The sequence below is a fragment of the Herpailurus yagouaroundi genome, unplaced genomic scaffold (assembly GCF_014898765.1).
Source record: "Herpailurus yagouaroundi ecotype Mexico unplaced genomic scaffold, PumYag 202, whole genome shotgun sequence".
Classification (NCBI taxonomy): domain Eukaryota; kingdom Metazoa; phylum Chordata; class Mammalia; order Carnivora; family Felidae; genus Herpailurus; species Herpailurus yagouaroundi.
The window spans coordinates 11,405,725-11,427,790 of NW_024412433.1; the positions used below are offsets into that span (position 1 = coordinate 11,405,725).

General features: G+C 37.8%; 1 protein-coding gene across 1 annotated transcript in view; it reads right to left on the reverse strand.

Moving 5' to 3' along the window:
• AGFG1 (ArfGAP with FG repeats 1) overlaps nt 1–22,066 on the reverse strand; it is a 57,254-nt gene that overhangs the window by 21,779 nt on the left and 13,409 nt on the right. Inside the window, exons 3-5 of the mRNA XM_040450810.1 lie at nt 9,940–10,055; nt 6,524–6,686; nt 5,368–5,521 (exon numbers count right to left, since the gene is read on the reverse strand). Of these exons, the coding sequence (XP_040306744.1) occupies nt 5,368–5,521; nt 6,524–6,686; nt 9,940–10,055 (433 nt within the window). The remainder of the gene's footprint in view (nt 1–5,367; nt 5,522–6,523; nt 6,687–9,939; nt 10,056–22,066) is intronic.

A 22,066-nucleotide genomic window follows, 5' to 3' on the forward strand; every position in this document is an offset into this window, starting at 1 on the left:
CAGTCTTTATATGGAGACACTAAATCTATTCAGTGTCTTCAACAACTGGTTATGGTAAATTTTAAAATTTCTAAGTACCGTGGAATGAAACTTTAGTAACCACAACTTTGGAAATTAAACACTAATAAATTCAATAATGTGAAAATTACTGTCTGGAACCACCTCAAGCAACTACCACACAAAGAAAGATCAACTAAACGGAATGTGACAAAACAATAATAGATGCTTTTTAAATAATCTTATCTCAAAAAGTACAAAGAAGTGGGGCTCCTGGGTGGCTCAGTCAGTTAAGCATCTGACTTCATCTCAGGTCATGATCTCATGGCTCTTGAGTTGGAGCCCCGGGTAGGACTTGGTGCTGACAGCTCAGAGCCTGGAGCCTGCTTGGGATTCTGTGTCTCCCTCTCTCTCTCTGCCCCTCCCCCGCTTGCATGCTGTCTCTCTCTCTCAAAAATAAATAAACATTAAAAAAAAATTTTTTTTAAAGTACAAAGAAGTAACCTCAGTTTAGAATTTAAGGCACCAAGTTAATCAGCCTGAATCTAGCTGGGAACTGTCTTTCCTCTTCAGTGAGAAACAGGTACTCCTGAGAAAGGGAGATAAACGTAGGGATGAGAGATAGAAACTGACTGCCTTCATCATGAATTCAGCTGACAAATACACTTCGTTTCACCTACATGTTTAAATTCTTTTTCATCAACCCAACATTTAAAAAGACAACATCTCACATTAAATAAACAAGATTTCCTGCTTTTCTTAAAAGAAAATCAGTGAATCTAGTAATCCTGAGCCTGACTGACCATGTGGCAACAGGAGATTAGGACACCTTCCCGTGCACACGGTTCCTTCCACACTGCGTTATATTACTCATTTGTGTTGACTGGATGGCAAGACAATTAAAAGTTTGAGATCCCCAGTAAGGTGTGACAAAAATCAATTACAGTTTACAGTTCATAGGGCTGTGGAGTTTATTACCAAGCAAAATAACTATTAAATTCTGTAGGTTAATCATGTTTCTTTTTTTTTTTTTAATTTTTTTTTTCAACGTTTATTTATTTTTGGGACAGAGAGAGACAGAGCATGAACAGGGGAGGGGCAGAGAGAGAGGGAGACACAGAATCGGAAACAGGCTCCAGGCTCTGAGCCATCAGCCCAGAGCCCGACGCGGAGCTCAAACTCACGGACCGCGAGATCGTGACCTGGCTGAAGTCGGACGCTTAACCGACTGCGCCACCCAGGCGCCCCAGGTTAATCATGTTTCTAACTGCACAAATATTTCTGTAGAAGATGACTTTTCCTGAACACAGTAATAACCTCACCACTGATACATATCCTCACATACCATCTCAGCCAGAATGTTCAGATGAAGGGTGAAGACTTCTGGCTGTTAAGCCATTAAATGATCTGCAAAATAACAGGTTTCCCTACAAAATAATGCTAACCAGATTGGCATTTCTAAATAATTATCATTTGAAATTAAAGGTTCCATTTGTCGTATCAATCTGTACAGGAGAATATTCTCACTAAAAAACTTCTTAAAAAAAAAAAACATGAAAATTTCAGGGTGAGAACTGAGCTGTCAATGACTTTGTATTTGTGAACCATACACGGAAAAATAAAGATTCAGGGTTCTTGCAAAGGCTGGAGAAAAAGACAAAGAATGGAAAAAGAGGAGATAAGTGACTAACTCTATTAGCTTCTTCTTGCAGTATGTGTATATATTTTATTCTTCTTGAATCCAATGAAGTTTAAAAAAGAAAAAAAGCTGACTTGAGTGTGCATTCGTAAATAAGAACTTCAGGCTGAAAAAACTAACTCCTCTTAGGCAACCTGATCTAATCGACAGGACTAGTAAAAGCCTCACAGACTCATCTTTCCTACCATCTCCACCCACCACATGTGGAAAAGAGACAAAATTGTTAAGATCTACTTCCTGTATCAATCTGATAAAATTATAGGTTTCTTTTCTTTCCTTTTTTAACATATTCTACAATTAAATAATGGCTATTGTTTTCAAAGAGGATTCCAAGGGAGTTACTGATAAGGACGCGTGCCATCATGGTACAAAGTAGTCCGTGCAGCTGCAGTGTAGACACGTATAAACACGCCTGGCTAACAAGTCTACAAGGAAGAGTACAGCATTAATTCCCTGAATGGTGAATATTCGCAAATTGCATTTAAAGACAAACACACAAGGGAAACATGAAATAAGCTGAAAATGTACAAAAGAGCTTGGTACTTACTTATCAGTCATTTCAAATCCTATTTCAGCAAGTGTAAAACTGAGATAAATGAAAACTATTCATGAATTACAGAAGGTCCCCTCTACATTCATTGGTTCTCCAGCTCCTTTTGCCAGCATTCAAAAACAACAGGTGGGAACAGAGAGCTGAGACTCCTGTGTGGTCAGAGGAGCCTGGCTGCCCACCTGGAAGGTGAAGGGAAAGAGTCTCTCCAGGTTTCCTGGATGTTTCGCTGCTCGGCTAACACAGGAGAAGGGAAACCTACCACAGGCCCAACAACTTCAGCTTCCTGACTTCTTACCCTCCTCAGCATAATCTTTGCTAAGAAAGAGATTCTCTCCACCCTACAATCCCCTTTTAAATCAAACACACGCAACATACAAACATATATAAATTACACTGTAATTTTCTTCCACAGTACGCCCTTAGAAAATACTCGAATATTTAAAAGAAAAAGTTCCTTTAATGCTTGCTAGAAAGAAATGTGGCCGAAGAGCAGCTTTTCCATAATTTTTCAAACTATCTTAAACAGTACATTGTGTGTGTGTGTGTGTGTGTGTGTGTGTGTGTGTGTATACATATATATATATATATGATTCACTTTATACCATCATGATCCAACTATAAACCAAGTCCTCAAATTGAAAGAAAAAGAAGGGACAGCATCACAGTCTCACAGGTGAGTAAAAGAAGGTAAAATAAGTTCAAAAATACAAATAGGAAACCAATTCTGTAAGCACTGGTTTCTGCTATGTGCATTAAATAGTGAAATACATGTTTTAGAAAGATAGTCTTGAGTTTTTCTTGATTATATAATTAAAGTTAAGAAAATCAGCGACAAAGAAATAATAAACATTAGCCAATACCCCTATACATACATGCAAAAATATAAAGAAAGTTTCAAATGGTCAAATAAAATGGCTACGAAGTGACCTAATTCTTAATTTTAGTGCTCTCTGCATTTGGTTTGATGCTTACTCAACCGTTCACAAATGCATACTAGATAAACTTTCTATGACATACACATCAAAGCTTACTGGCATCCAAAAGGTATTTCATACATATCTCTGATATAAATACAATGTAGGCTTTTAGATCATTTACACCAGACCTTATAAAAAAGTAGAACAAAGCATAAACAAACAACTATAAGGACTCATTCTAACTCCAAAGCCCATTCTTTTCACTACATTATGCCATTTCTCTGTCCATTACAATTAGTTACTATTACAATTAGAGATACCAATGACTACATCTATACTTAAATAATAATTTTTAAATATTACCTAAGTAATTGCAAGGTTTTTACATTCATTCATAAAATAAAACTCCATAATTTCTAATTTCTGGTGAAGTGCATTAAGCTCTTTGTAACAAACATGTTAAAAAAATTTTTTGTAACGTTTTTTATTTTTGAGAGAGAAAGAGACAGAGCATAAACAGGGGAGGGTCAGAGAGAGAGGGAGACACAGAATCTGAAACAGGCTCCAGGTTCTGAGCTGTCAGCACAGAGCCCAACGTGGAGCTTGAACTCACGGACCGCGAGATCATGACCTGAGCCGAAGTCGGACGCTTAACCGACTGAGCCACCCAGGCGCCCCTGTAACAAACATGTTAAATCTGAGAGTAAAAAAGAAGTTATATCTGCTACAGCCAACCTAAAGATATTGCTGCTCTAAAGATGAGATAGTTTGAGAATTAATAAAGATAATAATGGGGGCAGGCACCTGAGTGGCTCAGTAGGTTTATCACCCAACTTCAGCTCAGGTCATGATCTAATGGTTCGTGAGTTCAAGCCCCACATCAGGCTCTGTGCTGACATCTTGGAGCCTGCAGCCTGCTTCAGATTCTGTGTCTCCCCCCATCTCTCTGTCTGCCCCTCCCCCACTGTGCTCTCTCAAAAATCAATAAACATACATTTAAAAAATAAAGATAATGACAACAGATTTGAGATGTAGCAAATGTTAAATCTATGAATTCATAATGATACGAAAGAAAAAAAAAACAGATCACCATTAAAATGTGGTAGGGAATCAACTCATCCTGATATGTGGCCAGAATCAATCACATATTAACTTTCTATTATACTAACATATTATACTAACACATATTATACTAACTATACCAATGGGTAATCAAAGAGTTTTAAAGAAATATTTCAACTCATAAATGAAGGGATGATAAATTCAGAATATCAACATTTTGCATAATGGATCCAGGCACTGAGCATCAACAGCTCACATTATAGAGACAGAAATGATTGGTATTCCGTGCTTAAACCTTAAGTGGCAGGCTTGCCCCCTTCAAGAAAAGAACCTGTGATGGATGACGCATCTAGATCCAACTATCAATTTACAGAAAATACGGAGGACAGAGGAACCTGTTAAGGGACCCCACAGTGGTGCAATCAACAAATTCAGACTGCTAAAAACTCCACAGGACAAATAACCAGATTTCTTAACAAATAAATTGCAGAGGAGAAAAATGGGATGGAGGAAGTACCCACAGAGTAAGTGATGTAGCTCACAACTGTAGCATGTAGACCTGATTTGAGTAAACTGTGTGTGTGTGTGTGTGTGTGTGTCCGTCTGAAGTAGAACAGAAAGTCTAAGTAGTGACTAATGAATAATTATTGTTACTGCTACTATTTAAAGGAGTGATATCACTACAATGGTGATGTTTAACAAAGTTCTTCTGTTTTATAAATACAAAATATTTAGGGATAAACTCTTATGTCTAAAATTGCTTCGAAATAGTATAAGAGGAGGAAATGAGAAGAATGAGAAATGAAACCAGATTAGCCATGAGCAATGAATACACGAGGGTTATATTGTCATGTTTGAATATTTGCAATTCTCCACATTAAAAGGGTAAAAAAAAAAATATTGAGAAGTCTTTTCATTTTTCTTTGGAAAGAGGTCACGTCAGTATGTGGCATTAAGTATAATCTCTTCTGGGATTAAAAAGGCCGCGGCTACACGGTCACATATGACAGCTCAACAGCCATAAGAACCCACACCCTCAACAGAACACATTTACCGATATTTCAGTTTTCAAAAGAATGGATGTCTCTTGGTGCTAAATACATGTGCCTGGCAAAAAGCTGTCGAGAACAAACACTTACCGGCATGACTGTTGAAATGTGCAAAGTTAGCAAAATTGGCTGTGGCCGTTGACTGAGGCGCTGGAGCAGCAAAGATGTCTGAGCCAAGATCACTTAAAAGGTCAAACTGCTTCTTTTCCTGCTGCTGTCCTTGAGAGCGACCTACAACAGGGGACTGCACACCACACATTAAAGATAAAGAGCTTCCAGTCAGATCTGCCACATTTTTGTAACACTCTTTCCAATTCACCAAGCTTAAAAGGCAGTTGAAAGATTACATAATCTTTTATTTGTAGTTTTGAATACCTTGGTATTTTTTGAAAAGCACAAATTTTCCACATCTATTCCCAAATCATCTCTCAATTTTAAATACAGAGCCAAAGACAAAGAAATGCTGTATTGTAACAGCTGTTACACCTCAGAACACAAGCAAGACATCCTGCTAGGAGAGCAACAATAAGACTTTCACAGAACACATCCTTTCTATGTGGGGACAGTGCCTTTCTCTTCAGCTTTCACTCAAACCTCTTGTGACAACTGAGCAATTTTATCCAGATGTCCTCGTATGCATTAGTAAAAGGGGTGGACTTTAATTCCAACAGTACTGTGCCTCAGAACCATTCTTATGTAGGACAAACTCTGTCGTGCCAGATCAACAAACCCGTCACAGCTCAGAAAACTGTCACAAAGTGCAGAAGCACAAGCTTTTTCACCAACTTCTAAAAAGCCTTCAGCCTGTTTAGTTTAAGATACGGTATGTAATGCCAAGCCACCTGTGTTTCGATGATAAGCATGCTTCACAATGAGGCAGGGGAAAAATTCTACTACTTAAGAAATCCTTTCTTGTAAAAGGACATCACAGAGCCTATACTGTTCTAACTCTGATGGTCCCCAGAGTCCTGTTTCACTAAATGTAGCTATAGGACAGACAGCTATTAACAGTGTTCCTGTGTACCTTTGCAAACCTGTGGAGCATTCAAAGAAACTCAAGAGCAAAAAGAGCAAAAATATGCACATCCCAACCACTTAACCAAGACTCTCTGAATGCACTATCTGAACCACTAGCTTACTGTATATGACCACTAGGACATAAAGCTGCTGTCCTAAAGAATTCTCAGGTCCGTGATACTCAATCCTCCTGGAGCAGAAGTCTCTGCAAAGATGGAAGACCACTCACCTGACTAGGTGTGCCCTTGTTTAAGTGCAGTGCTGGTGCTGAGTCTCCTAAAAGAGACTTCAGGGGTTTGACCTCAGGCGTGCTGCTCGTGCTACTGGCAGACGACCCTGAAATAGACGCATGAACTGATGCCACCACCTTGGCTTGTTCTGGAGGGACATACCTAAAACACATGAAAAATTCAACAGGCACTTAACCAAGAAAACTGTAGGGAATACTAAAAAATGATAAACTTACTTTTAATTTCTTGTCAGACTATGTCGACATTACTCTTATTTCAAAACCCTCTTAGAATTGACAGCTTAAGACTGCACTTAATTGAAGTACTCAGAAAGGCTGATACAGACTGTGCAAAACTTGTTTCAATTATTTACTTATAATTTTTCTAAAAAGATATATATCATAAATAACTTTTTTAACAACAGAGGGCCTATAGTTAATCATGATGAACAGTTAAAACTCTACTTTTTAAAAACTAAAGTATAAGATCATGAATAACATTTGGGAAGAGAGCAAAATAAAGAGAAAACATCTATTACATTACAGTTAGTAGTCTAAAATACAAAGGTCTATTACAAATCCAGAAGAACAAGATCAACAACTCAATTTCTAAATAAGCAGAAACAATTCACAAATGGGGACACAGAAATGAAAACACTTGCAACCTAATAAAAATGCAAATTAATATATCATTCACATTTGCTCTGAGCATAAATTTTTAAATTTTGTTACTGCCCGCTAAAATACAGAAATAGGTATGTTGTATCTCAGAAGTACAACTTCCAGAAACTCATCCTTAGGGATTAATTGGATAGGTGCACACAGATACATGTACATGCATGTTATCACAGCACTCTTTATAATTTCAAAGAACTGGCCACATATCAAACATTCATCAGGAGAGAAATATTCAACAGATTCAGCAGATTATGCTAACATCTGTATAACAGAATACTGCATAGCCACTCTGTTTGGACAAGGAAAGAAGTCCCTAAGACTTTTAGGGTCTTTCAGGTTTGATCTCATTCACGTAAGTACAGGATTTACTGGAGGAAGAGAGTGAAGAAAACTAAAGAGAGGCAGTAAGAACATAATGCCCAAACACTGGCAACACTAATCTCTAGAGCTAGGATCACGTAAGAGTTTTTGTTCTATTTCTGGGTTTTGTCCCACCCCGCCCTTCTCCCCAACACTACCCCAAGATCACTTAGGGGACACAGGAAAACAAAGTGGTTAAGGAGCACCTACGTGTTCTAGAGACAGAGTTAAAGTTCCAGCTCTACCCCTGGAAACCTAGCTATGAAACCTAGGGCAAACTACCCCAACCCTTTGTGCCTCCAAGTTTTCATCTATAAAATGGAGACATGGTTGCTATGAGGTATAACTGAGTTAACATTTATTTTTCAAGTACTTACAACAGTTCCTGGTACACATGTATTAGCTACACAAGTGTTAGCTATTTTCAATCATACGACAGTGACAAACAATACAACTGCTTTGCCGTAACTTGGTATATTCACTGATGGGATCAATTTTTGAGCACAGTCAAGTCTTACCAAAGGATAAAACCAGATAATTGTATTTAGTTCAAAACACTCACCTGACTAAAAGTAAAGAAGTGAAGCTTGTATTGCACAGGAAGTGAGTTTGAAAACTGGTCATACAATCTCAAAACCCCTTTAGATCTACAACAACAATAGTCTCAATGTTTTAAATACAGTTGCCTGAACTGAGGATTTGCAGGGAGACTGCATTTGGACAGTGCTTATATCATGTTAAAAACCCACTGCACTGCTCTCTTGTTACATGTCACAGGTATGTGCAAGTGCTTAAAATGCACAGAACCTGGTCCACCTGAATGCTGGTCACTCCCTCTACATGCCGAGCATTCAAGTTTGTAACTGTATTATTCTTGCTATGACTATCCTGTTTCTCAGGACAGAAAAATAACACAAATTGTAATTATTTGAGGTTTACAGTTATTTGAGTTATAGTTTGAATTAATAATTTATCATCATCACGACCATCATCATCATTATAAATGCAAGGGATGGAAATTTATGGTTTTAAATCTAACAACTCTTACTCAAACACACTTTCTTTTGCTAAATGAAGATAAACTATGTAAAATCTTAGCTAAGTTCTATTCAAACTAACTTGCAGAGTTGGTAAAACTGTTGGGAAAATAAAAAATTAGGCTATAGCTATGTATGGAGAAAGGTCTTAGTATAGGATACGAGGTCTTGGAAATTAAGAACTGAAAGGACAGAAAGTTAATTATATACTTCATTTTAAGAGAATCCTTTATGCCACTGTGTTTCTACTATCACCCCACCCTCAAAGATTTTCTTCTTTCTTGAACTAAAATTTTACGAGCATGCTTTTATCTGCATTCATACCTAACACTACCTAGTGCTGCTAAATGTAGCCTGCGCTACAGCTGATCCTGCCTGGCAAAAAGAAGTCTCCTTTCGAGAACAGTTAAGAATACAGAGTTTGCAGAGGAAACGAATTAAAGCAACTTCTCTCTACTGCTCACTGAATGAAGGAGGAGATATCTCACCTATAACCCACAGCCAAGTAGTCCTTCAGTATTCCCGGGGTTAAGCCATTCACTTCCACCTTATCTATTCCCTCTATTGTGACTCTCTCCTTTATTTTCTTAAGCCCCCAAGAAGGAAATATACACTACCGAATAACAGGTCTTAATAAATTGAATTAAATTGTGCTCATATAACTAAACATGAAGAGTCCAAGGTAGTTGAACAGTAGCTGCTTTACAGACACATTTCCTGCTATGCTTTTTAAAGGGCTGTACTAGCCATATGTCCAACCTGTTTTAACTTCTTTTTAACAATTAACATCTGATGGATTTAATTAGGGGAGCATAAACGGTCTCTTCTTAACCAGGGAGTAAAATCATTTCTTGGGTGAGAAGTGAGGATATTTTGGGCAAAGACCTACCACAAAATGCAATTATGTGGATGGATTACTACACAAGAGCTTTAGCATACTGCTTAGTATATAAAAGATACTAAATAAATACTTGCAAAATGAATGAAGATTTTAAGAAAAGAGGCTATATGAAACTAGAATGTCTTGAGAAGCTAGCAGGGCTAGAGAAGGATTAGAAGGAAGGATCCTTCGCTTTCCAAAAAGGGTAGGAGGCCTGGGAACGAGGAACCGGCTGCTGCTGGGCACAGATGACTTAAGTAGAGTCAAGGCTTTTCGAAACCAAATCCAATAAAATGCCCAAATATAAGGAGTATCTATCTACCTACATACCTATTTCCTTATTTCCTATATAACTATCTCTTTCTTTCCATCCTTTCTTCCTTCCTTATGTCAGATTAATCTTACCCATAATTAATGTGATTTTTGGGAGCCTTTGTTCTAAATACAAACTATTCACTCACCATCTTTTCTTTTCATACTTTTCTTGTAGGAACTCTTTCACTTTTTGTGGATCCCTGAAGTCTGGAATTGCTGAAGATCTATCATCAAATAATCCTAGCCAAATCTGTTTACAGACCTTTGGAAAGAATTAAAAAAACAAAAGTGTTAAATTCAACATCTTCACTTAATGAAATTTTAAGGGAAAATTATGATTCTTTCAAAAAGCTAACCTACTTAATACCACTGCTTTCAATGAGAATATTACCACAAAGAATGAACTAAATTTATTTTAATATATTCCAGTATGCAGTAAAATCTTAGCAACAGCATCATAAAGAATAATACCTCATAGGGAAATGGGATTTGAATGGATCTGGGCCTTTTTGGTCTTGGAATGATCTTAAACTGTAAGCCATGAGCAAAGTTGTGTTACCTTGATAAACCTCAGTTCCCTCACCCCATAAAACAGAGGAATCAGACCAGGAGCAATTTCATGGATCTTTGACAAATTTAAAAATCAACCAAAATAGGGGCGCTTTGACTGGCTCAGTTGGTAGAGCATGTGACTCTTGATCTTGGGGTTGTGAGTTTGAGCCCCATGTTGGATAAAGAGGTTACTCAAAAAACAAAAAAAAATCTACAACAACAACAAAAACAAATAAAAAGTACTAGAATCATAAACAATTTGAGCTTAAAGTACAGTAATAATAATAACAAAAACACAAGGCAGATACAACTCTAGCTTTATAAGTACCTCCCATGCTTTTTCCCACTAATGGCTAAAAAATAAGAATCTAAGATATTTAACATTTTAGAAAAAATCAAAGAAATGAAATGATGCAGAACTCAAACAGAACACAAAGAGCAGAGAACTATAAAGAAAAAAATTAATAACATGGACTTCAAAATTTAAAGCTACTCTTCTTGGGGGTGCCTGGGTGGCTCAGTCGGTTGAGTGTCTAACTCAATTTCGACTCAGGCCATGATCCCAGGGTCCTGGGATCAAGCCCCAAGTCTGGCTCTGTGCTTAGATATTCTTAATGCTTAAGATATTCTCTCTCTCTCTCCCTCTCCCTCTCTCTCTCTCTCTCTCTCTCTCTCTCTCCCTCCCCCCTCCCTCCCTCTACCCCACTCACACTCTAAAATAAAAAATAAAAATAAGTTAAAATAAATAAAAATAAAACTTGCTCTTCAGGGCACCTCAATGGCTCAGTCAGTAGAGCATATGACTCTCGATCTTGGGGTTGTGAGTTCGAGTCCCGTGTCACGTGTAGAGATTACTTAAAAATCTTAAAAAAAAAAAAAAAACCCAAAACTATTGCTCTTCAAAAGACTTAAAAACAAAAAATGAAAAGGGAAGCCAAACTGATAAAAATTATTTGCAAAATGTGTTAAGATTTTGTGATCTAACGTGATAGGAACTTAAAGGAACTTGAATCCAAAATACATTTAAAAATTCTTAAAACTCAACTATAAAAAACCAGTAAGAGTGGGCAGGGAAGATGAACAGACACCTCATGAAAGATATACACAGCAGCCCAGTATCAGCACCGAGACCTACTACACAGGCACCCACAGATACCACTAAAAGGCCCAAAATAAAAAGACAGACCATATCATGTGTTTGGAACAACCGGAACTCTCAAGAAGGTTAAAAAGGTACAATCACTCTGGAAGACAGTTTACAGTTACCTAAAAGTTAAATATACACCTACCATATAACCCAGCCATGCCTTCTAAGTTATTTACCCAACAAAAAGAAAAAACCTGTCTACACTCAGATTTGTACACCAATGTTTACAGCAGCTTTACTGATAATAACTCCAAAGTGAAAACAACCCAAATGGGTTCATCAACAGGTTGAATGGATCAATTTTAGAATATCCAAATAGGATACTCTTCAGCAATGAAAAGGAATAAACTATTGATACAAGCAACTACATGTGGAGAAGTCAGATTCCCCTCCAAAGTACATACTATATGACCCCCCCCCCCCATTTAACTTTTACAAAGTACAACTTTATCTATAGTGACAGAAAGCAGATTAGTGCAAACATTACAAACGGGCACAAAAAAATTCTTCGGGATAATGAAAATGTATGCTGTCTTATTACTATAGTGATGGTTTCACATAGGTCAAAACTCATAAAAATTGTACACTCTGAATATATCCAAATTATTGTAATTAATTATTCCTCAGTAAAGCTATAAGAAACCAGTCCACAAGCTTCCAAACTTGTATCATTTTAAAAATTAACCAATTACGACACTGTGAAAAGCACACAGTATCCAGCTTCAAAAAGCCCCCCAAAACTCGAGGAATCAGAGAATAAATAAAAAGCAGCATTCCTCTCAATCGTACCTGCTCACTGAAATGGCAAAGAGAGAAAGAAGAACCAGAAGAAGGACTTGCCCTCTTCCTCTCTCCGTACCCCAACCATGCTTCAAAACAATTTTTCTTGTTTTCCCTCCTACTCCAGGCTCAGTGCAGATACTGTAACATCATTAAGGCAGTGTAGGTGACACACATGAGCCCCAGGCTAAGGCACAAAGCAGTACAGTGGCAAAGCCCAAGAAGTACACCCAGAAATGGTAATGCAACTTACTGCCAGAAATGCTGTCAACCCTGTACAGGGCCAGTTTCCCCACTGACTATTTAGCAACTTAAAAAGAACCACATGGGACTCTCCTTAGAAACCTGACTGATGATTCTCTGAAAATTTAATTTTGAAAGATTCCGTGGCTTTGCAATTACATTTATAAAGGGGGGATTGGAAGTTTCTAGTTCTTTTCTCTCAAAAAGTCCCAAATGAGAAAACAAGAGACATGGTAATTATTTGCCCAAAGCCAAAGAATTATTAACTGTAACTGACACAATTAGTTCAGGACACTTCATGACATTTAGTCTTTGCGTGCTAAAAATTCCTAAGAACTATCATATACAACTTTTTTTTTTAAGTTCATTTATTTTGAGAGAGAGAAAGAGAGCGCACGCAAGCACAGAGCAGGGGCAGAGAAAAAGAGAGAGAGAGAGAGAGAGAGAGAGAGAGAACCCCAAGCAGGCTCTGTGCAGTGAGCACAGGGCCTGAAGTGGGGCTCGGAACTCACAAATCACAAGATCATGACTCAAGCCAAAATCAAGTCGGACGCTCAACCGACTGAGCCACCCATATGTAACTTTTTTTAACTGAAAACAAACAGTGAACAAATAAACATACAAACAAAAAGGAGATGGGCTGAAGACACATCCCTGAGTTACTGTCTTGGCACTCATTCATCATGGGAATGCGAAGCAAAGATGAAGTGCTTGGCGGTAGCCTTTACAGGCATCTGACAGCAGCAGCCAGTGGGTATCATTCAAACTTCTGTACTGTTGCAGTTCTGTCCCTGCTCTCTGACAGGAAAAATCTTTAGTTCTTACTTCTCACTATGTTACCCCATAATAGCTATTTCCTATTATTGCTCAAGATCCTAGCCATACCTGCCACTCATGTCAGCTTAAGTTGTACCTAAGCCAAGCGGCTCTCAAAATGGATTTCCCAAGTCCCTGGATCCGCAGCATCAAGGTGACCTAAGAACTTGTAATGCAAACTTTCAGGACCCACTCAAGATCTACGAAATCAGAACCTCAAGAGGTGGTGCCCAGCAATGTGTGTTTCAGCAAACCCTTTGGGGGACTGTGAAATTGGTCAACGTTTGCAAACTGGTGCGTTAGTAAAATCTAGGCCAGCAAATGGAAACTTTCTTTCCATACATATACTACATACGGTTTCCGGTTATTTCTCAAAATTATGAAATCACTAATCCTGGTATCGGGCAAGATTCATTTAACAGAGACAGTGTTCCAGGGACACATCCGGGAAAACACAATGTCCATCTCTTTGAGACCGATTCATATTTTCATCCCTGAAAAGCTGGCTTCTGTTTCAACCATTCTACTAAAATTGCTCTTTCAGGTTTCTAGATTTGCTGAAAGAAAAGTATACAGTTCTTTTTGTTCCTTTTGTTCCGTTAGTAAAATAATAAACAGGATCACCTGAAAAGGAATAGTTTTTCAAAGCTGAAGGAGAGTGGGAGAGTGAATTACTAACACAGCAAGCAGCACTGAGGACTCATGGAGATGAGTAGTAAAGTGAAATTAGTCTTAATAGTTGTGTTTGCCTCCAGCCTCATCTGGCTATTTAGGTACAAAGTAGTTGAGTGACGGCTTTCAAGGTAAAATACGACAAGCTAAAAAGGAATGGTTATAACAGACCGTGAAATCTAAGGTAAGAAAAACAAAGATATGGTGAGGATGATGGCCAAGAAGTTTAGCCTCAGTGGGCTGCAGTCCTGACGGCTGTGCCACAATTGTTGGGATTTAGAAATTAAGAGGGAATGAGCTGGGAAGAGAGAAGTGGAGGTGGCCAGAGACCAGGATGCTTCAACTTGAACTCTGAGAGGTGATTCAGTTATCAATAAATAAAAAGTCTAAAATAAGATGAAGGATTATTGGAGGTAGGAGGTCGAGGAATTGAGGAGGCCAAATTATCTATTATTATGATAATCATGTGGATTATCTATGCGGACAGTGAGACTAGAAGAAATGATTAACACTAGGAGAAAGAAGACATTACATAAGGGGCTAAAATCTAAAATGAACGAGGGGTATGACTGCAATAAGAAGCCACAGCAGGTGACAAAATCTACTGGCACGAGAAACATGGTGCTGGGGGACCAGAAACACCACTGAGGAGCAAGAATGATACCTAAAAGCCATCATCTGAAAGAACTGCACTCATGACGGAATTGGTTTTGATAATCTCTTTTAGGGAGGTGGATAATCAGTTCTGATTATAGAATAATGTGATGGTTGGGGTAGTTCAGAGCCTGGACAAGGGGAACCAGACAGCCTGAATTTGAATCCCAATTCTGTTTAGTAATGGAACCTGCTTCACAGGGATGGTGGAAGGGTTAAAGGAGTTAGTAGGGGGGGGGGGGGGGGCGGTTTCCATTCCGGAACAGGGGTACATAATGAACTTTAACTAGTACCAGTTATTATTACTCTCAGAGGTGGGTTATGGAATAATGAGGTATGCAAGCATTGGGAAGTAGGTCTCCTCAGGAACACAGGAAACTATGGGTCTCCCTTCTATCCTGCTGCAGACAGAATCAAAGTGGTCTTGATAAAAAAAAAAAACAACAACACACAACTCCCTCCTCCAAACTTCTATAGCACTTCTATAGCATGTCTTACATGAGGCTTTACCATTACCAATTGCCTCATATCTGAATTACTGCACATGTGTCTCATTTACTTTTGAATTCCCCACATTGCTTAAAATAATGGGTTGTGCCACATTAAGTGTTCAATAAATATACCAATAATGCTGAAAAACACACTTCATTTATTATTTTTTTAAAACAATTTTTTAATATTTATTTTTGAGAAAGAGAGAGAAGAGACAGAGTGTGAGCAGGGGAGGGGTAGAGAGAGAGGGAGACACAGAATCCGAAGCAGGGTCCAGGCTCTGGGCTGTCAGCACAGAGCCCAACGCGGGGCTCAAACTCACGAACAGTGAGATCATGACCTGAACTGAAGTCGGACGCTCAACCAACTGAGCCACCCAGGCGCCCCTATCATTTATTTATTTTAAAATTACACATCAGCCAACAAGAATAAGCCTGTGAAATTTTCAGAATAGTTTTTTCCTTATTCTAGTGCTAATCCACTTTAGAATTGTAATCATAATAGCCACTGACATAATCTAAAATACTTTTAAGTATCAGTCAGGGTTGCCATAGAAAACAGGTGGCATGCTCAATTCAAAAAATTTGAAAGAAGGTTTAATAGACTATTTACAAAGCACAGGCAGGCTGTAAGGAACTCACATGTGAGAATACGGTTCCCCCTCATTCGTAACAGCTCAACCCCACCCACTGGCAGGGGAAGGAGGAGAGGAAGAGGTAACCTTAAGACGAAGAGGGCTAATTGATGGGAGTCTGACCTTCAATGGAAGGATGCAGAAAGGAGACAAGAAATCCCACATGGAAGAAGAAAGTAAATATTTTAACCTCTCCCTCCTTCCTTTCTTGCTTTGACAATGTTCCCCCATCAGCTAAAACCCAACTGGAAGCCAAGAGTCAAGAAAGCCCATCTGTGTATCCAGACAAATGAGCAGCCTGGAGCCAGAGCAGGGTAAAGACCAGAGCTAGAAGGGCAGATGGAAGCCATCCAGCACAGCACCTAAATCACGATAATAAATACATGTGGCGCAAGCAATTTCACAAACTCAATTACGGACGCCAAAGATAGGAAACATCCATACTAATTCTCAATTGCTCATATAAAAAAAGGAAGGATAAGGAAACGGTGCTGCACCAGGCTTGAGAAGGAAAATAGATAAGGGTAGAGATTACAGCTTCCTAATCCTCTCAGGGACAACAGAACAGAGCAGAAATTTGTGTGAGTGGCAATTTACCTTTATTCTGACAAACCCTTGTTTTCATAAAAAGGATAAAGAATAAACATTGTGACTGGACTCTGTTTGCAACCTCTAGGTAAAAAGATAAAAAATAAGAAAAGGAGGGGTGCCTGGGTGGCTCAGTCAGCTGGGCATCCAACTCTTGATTTTGGCTCAGGTCATGATCTCATGGCTTCTGAGTTCGAGCCTAGAGCCTGCTTGGGATTTCTCTCTTTCCCGCTCTTTCTGCCTCTCTTCTCTCTCAAAATAAATATATAAAGTTAATAAAAGAAGGAAACGACAGAAAGATGCTCTGGAATTAAAGAACCTTTTTTCATTAAATCCATCTACATATATCCAGCCAGATTTCAGACTATTTTGCCCTCACTCCTTAGTGGAGACGTGGAGGGTTACTGACTCCCTAAGATACAATTGCAGCACTTGCTAGTACTGCCCAGAAAATACAGAAACAAATAACTGGAGGCCTCGGAATTGAAAAATTCATGAACAAGTAACAAACATCCACTCTTTGAAAGCACAAAGAAAAACTACAGAAAAAAATACGAACAGGAAATACAATTAAAAGCTCTCTAGAGAGATACCATGTAACAGCAACATATTATTTAGCGCTAAAAGAAAAAACAATCAGGTTTTTGCCTTAATTTGCCCTAAACATCCAAAACCAGAAAAATATCCCAAATATATGTCATGACCCAAGTTAAATACTGAAAAGTACATTATTAGCATTTCCTACATTCATCCAGCCTCCATTAGCATGACTGTGCTCATATTTCTAGACTGATCGGTATTTCCCAGTTACAGCCTATCTGAAGGATGTGTATCAATAACGCTTAGGGAAAAAAAGACACTATCCATACACCTTATGCAAGAGAAACAGTTCTCCATGTATGTATCTTTTTCAGACTGTATGTTATAGTCCATCTTAAAATTTGGTTTTAAAAAATGTGCAAGAATTAGAACCTATGCAACTGATTCACTGAAAACGGGCACACACAAGCTTTATGTGCACATCAGTAAGGCACCAGAGCCTTTGTGAACCAGACATATAAATGGATACATGAGGGAGCAAGACTTCCATCAAATCCAATTTATTTAATCTTAGGGGTTTTGTTTTTAATCTAAGCATAAACTACCTTATAATGGCTTCCTTAACATAAAAATCAAATCCTTCACCTATTCAGGCCCCAAATGAGCCAACCCCTGATTACCTCTCCAGACTCCTTTACTATCATTACTCTTTCCAGGCCACACAGGCCTCCTCAGAAAGTCTTCCCTCAAAAGCCAATCCCATGGTGGGGGGCAACATCTCCCACACCAAACCTCACCTGTACGTTACTGCAACATAGTATTTTCATGCCCTTTATCTCACAGCTTCTAAATGTAAAACTCACGAGGCAGGAACCTTCTCTGATTCACCACTATTTGTATTCTCGGAGCCTGACACATAGCAGACACTAAAAAAATAACCTAGCACATGAACGAAAGCAACTTCTTAACAGTGTTGAAATATAGGTACTTAAGAAATTCTTTTTTCCCTTAGTTCCATCTGAAATATACAGACTGACCTAGAACACTTAGCATACTAACTTATTTATGCAGAAGTAATAAATTCACTGATGCGAATTCTCACATTCTGTCTAGACCAGAGGTTGTTAGCAAAACACACCTCACAAGCTAAAACCTGGCCTTTGGTGTGTGTTAGCAGCTGAAGTTTCACTGGGACACAGTCCCGCCCACTCGTTTACCTACTGTCTATGCTGCTTTGTTGGGTAGTTACAACAAGGACAGTACAGTCCACAGAACCTAACATTTACTATCTGACCCTTTACCAAAAAGGTCTGCCAACCCCTGACTTTAACTGCAACCATGGACATTCTATGATACCATCCCAGCACCCAAAAGTAATAACGATTTAAACAGGATAATAAATAAAAGCCTGCTTTTGAGGCAGGTTTTATAATGTGTATGGGGAGTAACAGAGATGAAACTAACAGGAAAGAAGCCTTTCCCTGGAGGAAGTACTTTCCAAGAATGAGGGCTACGTAAGGGCCAGTTTATTCTATGGACCCATTCACTAGTGAATAAAGGAGAAAAAGTACCAGAGTTAAGTTTCAGGTAAGGATTAATGTATTTGACACTTGTTTTCTACATAACTGACAAGTACAAACAAATAGAAGAGATAAAAGCAGCAAATACTCAAACACTAGAGAGAAATTAAATGCAGTGGTAAGAGCAGTAAAACCTACTTGCAAGAATCTGTAGTTTGTGCAGGAGACCAGTAGCTGTAATTCAGAAACTTACCGTGCAACTTAGTAAAGGGCAGTATACGCAATGCACAGCACACTCCCATGCCTGATTTCACTTAACATCTCTAACATCAAATCGTGTTCCAGAGAGGTTGCCAAGAACAAAAACCCAGCCATGCTCGTTCAGATAAAACAAGGAAGCATACAGCAACACCAAGAAAACAAAAACTTTAGGGGAAACTGAGCTGAAAACAGAAAAAGCCATTTGGGACCTAGGTAGTCTGAGAATCTGTTTCCTAAGCCCCTCTCCTCCCCACCCCCCCAAACACACAGTTGATCACTTTTGCTTCTCAGACTATGTCTAAATCCCTGCTCTTGCTTATCTTAGTACACTTTTTTTTTTTTTTCTGTTTAACTTGTTAAGACTGCACATGGCCCAAGTACATCCTGTCTTCTTGGTTTAAGTGATTCATCATTTGAATCTAGCCTCGGTGAACCTTAATTCAGTTTCTTATAAGAGGGAGGATCAGATTAGTCACTGGCCCCCAGGGTTAGCTGTCCATTCCTGGTCCAATAAGCTATGTGTTTTCTGTCTTTATTTTGTGGTTTTTCCAAGGCAGGGAGGGAGTCTTCCCCCTTTGTTCCTTCAGCAAAGCATGAGAACTTTGGTAAGCACTCCCCAAACCTAAACACACATCTTATTCATGAATACGCTTTGCAAATTATAAAAAGCTTTATAAATATAAAATTTATTGTATTAGTGAAGTCACATTGGTTTCAAGTAAGATTATCAATTGTCCTCCTTTCTCAAACTAGTATGACTATGTAAGTTACCCTGTATGGGTAACAAAACAATTGTTCTTTCAATTTTGTATGCTGCCTTTAATAAGCTTCCCAGTTTTAGATAGTTAAATTTATCAATATTTACTTTGTGGTTTTCCATTGCTTTTAGCATATAAAGTCCTTACACATTCAAATGTTAAGTAGTCAGCTATATTTTCTATTAAATTTTACAGTAATCACTTATGTTTTTTTATTACCTACCCTCAAGCTTACATCCTTAAACACTACAATTTAATTTGTTTTTTAGTTATAAAATAATTTGTTTTACAGCAAAGTTGCAAGTATAGTAAAAAAGAACTCCCATATACCCTTTACCCAGTCTCTAATGTTAACATTTACTTTATCATGCTCTTTAGATAAAATTTTTTCTAAGCTTTAAATGGTTTAGAACCTTCTCTTCCTAATGTCTACCTCCTAAAATCAAAGACATTCTTTTGTATAAATGTAAGCAAAACTATCTAAATCAGGAAATTTACATTTTATTATTCTCTAATCCACAGACTAGCCAATTATCTTAATAGTGTCCTTTAGAACAAAAAGAAAAAAGGTTCACCGGGTAGAGAATCTGAACTGTCCTGTTGCCTTTAATCTGGAACACTTCCTACAAGCGTCTTTGTCTTTCATGACCTTGACATCTTTGAAGAGTATAGGCCAATTATTTTGTAGTATGCTCCTTTATTTAGGTTTTCTCATGACTAAACTTATGTTATACATTTTGGCAAGGAATACAACCTAAGTGATGTTGTATCATTTTCCGTGAATTGTATCAGGAGACACATGATGTCAATCAGTCCCATTCCTAGGTGATGTTAACTGACATGTGCCAGATTTCTTCATACTAAAGTCACTATTTTTCCCTTCGGGATTAAGTATCTTGGAGGGAGATCCTATGAGACATTTTCTATAGTTTTGCTGCTTTCTTTGTGCTTTAAAATTTTAAGCCTAAAATACTTCTGAAATTAATTTTGGTCTACCACATCAGTTAACACTCAGACTTTCCATTTACTGAATAACCAATTCCTTCCATACTTAACTGCTAAAATGTGTTTATTTTATAGTAACTTTATACACTTAATATAGATAAAGATTATAGCACGTCTAAGGATCTAGTCTGTAGATCTGTGCCTATTCTAGTTTCGGACTGTTGTAATTACTCCAAGTTTATATTGCAAATTATTGCCTATAAACACAGAGATATATTTTTAGTGTCTAAGTGTAGCCAATCCTATTTATTACTCTTTGGTTTACAAATTCTTCCCAGATAATTTTACTTTGTTTTAGAATCATTATCTAAAAAGGAGTAGAAAACTCCTACCAGTGTCTTGGTTCCAATTGTTCTACACTTAAATTGTGAAGCCTTCATAAATCTTAAAGCACAGCGTTCTCATTCCCAAAGACAGTTATGAATATTATAAGCAAGCCTGCCAAAAAGGAAAGATTAACCAAAGGTTTACGTTTCTTTCTCTCTACAGAGTAAGTTTTCAATTTTGACATTTTCCAGAATATTAACAAGAACAAACAAGGTACTGAGCAAGAGAGCAGAATGGGAAAGGTGACCTAATCACATTTCCTTCAGAACTGAATATGAAGTACAACTGTATTTACTCGTCACAATATGCAATAAGAACTGTTTGTGGATTATTGATGGCTTAAGGATAGCACCAATACCAGTGAATCACCTCTAACAGGAACACTACTCATTGTTTCACTCAACCGAAAGCTTAATGATAGTAATGGATTTGTACTGACACTCGATTGTCTGGTTGTCCTGGTGACTCAAAGCCTGCATTTGCCAGGCAGCTGACTGAGGCTGGGAATGTAGCCTCTGGCTGAGGAACAGAGAGACTAAGTGCAGAACAAGCCTCGGAAGTAAACCTGATCCATACCACAGTCTATGTGAAGTAATCATGAGGAAAAGAAAAAAACATTTCGTTTTCTTTGAACATTTGTGAGTACATGGGTGGCCCACAGGTTAATCAAAAAGAAAAGAAAAAAAGAAAAAAGGAAAAGGAATATTCAGGTAAAGCTCTTGTCAGGAAAAATGAGATGTGCAGAAGAGGGGAGTTTTAAGTAGGTTTCCAAAACAGATTATCTCAATGTCCAAAGGGAACAATTTGACCACCAATAAGAATAACTACAACAGACTGAAACACATCAAATAATTTCATAATATTAAAAAAAAAAACCACATGTAACTGGTCATTGTTGGAAGATGTTTTGGAACTCATTTTGAAAACAGTTAAATATTGAGAACCACATATAGCTTTATGTACACTATATACCTGATATTCATGACTAGTTTTAATGTACTTAAAAAAGAATGATAAAAGTACTGCACATTAATGTAAATTTTATTAAAATAGCTGTATTTTCTAAAACCAAAAATATTAGTGAAAAAGTTTTACATCTTTGCAAATTTCATGAATACTTGATTAAATAGAAGATAACTGATTTCTCATCTGCCTCTGCATTTTTATGTTATTGTAACTTCTGAAAAACTCCACCATACACTCATGAGAAACAAAGTAAAAATAGCCAATCAAGTCTTCAAACTACTATTAAAAATGTTTGATTTTACAGAATCCCTGAAAAGG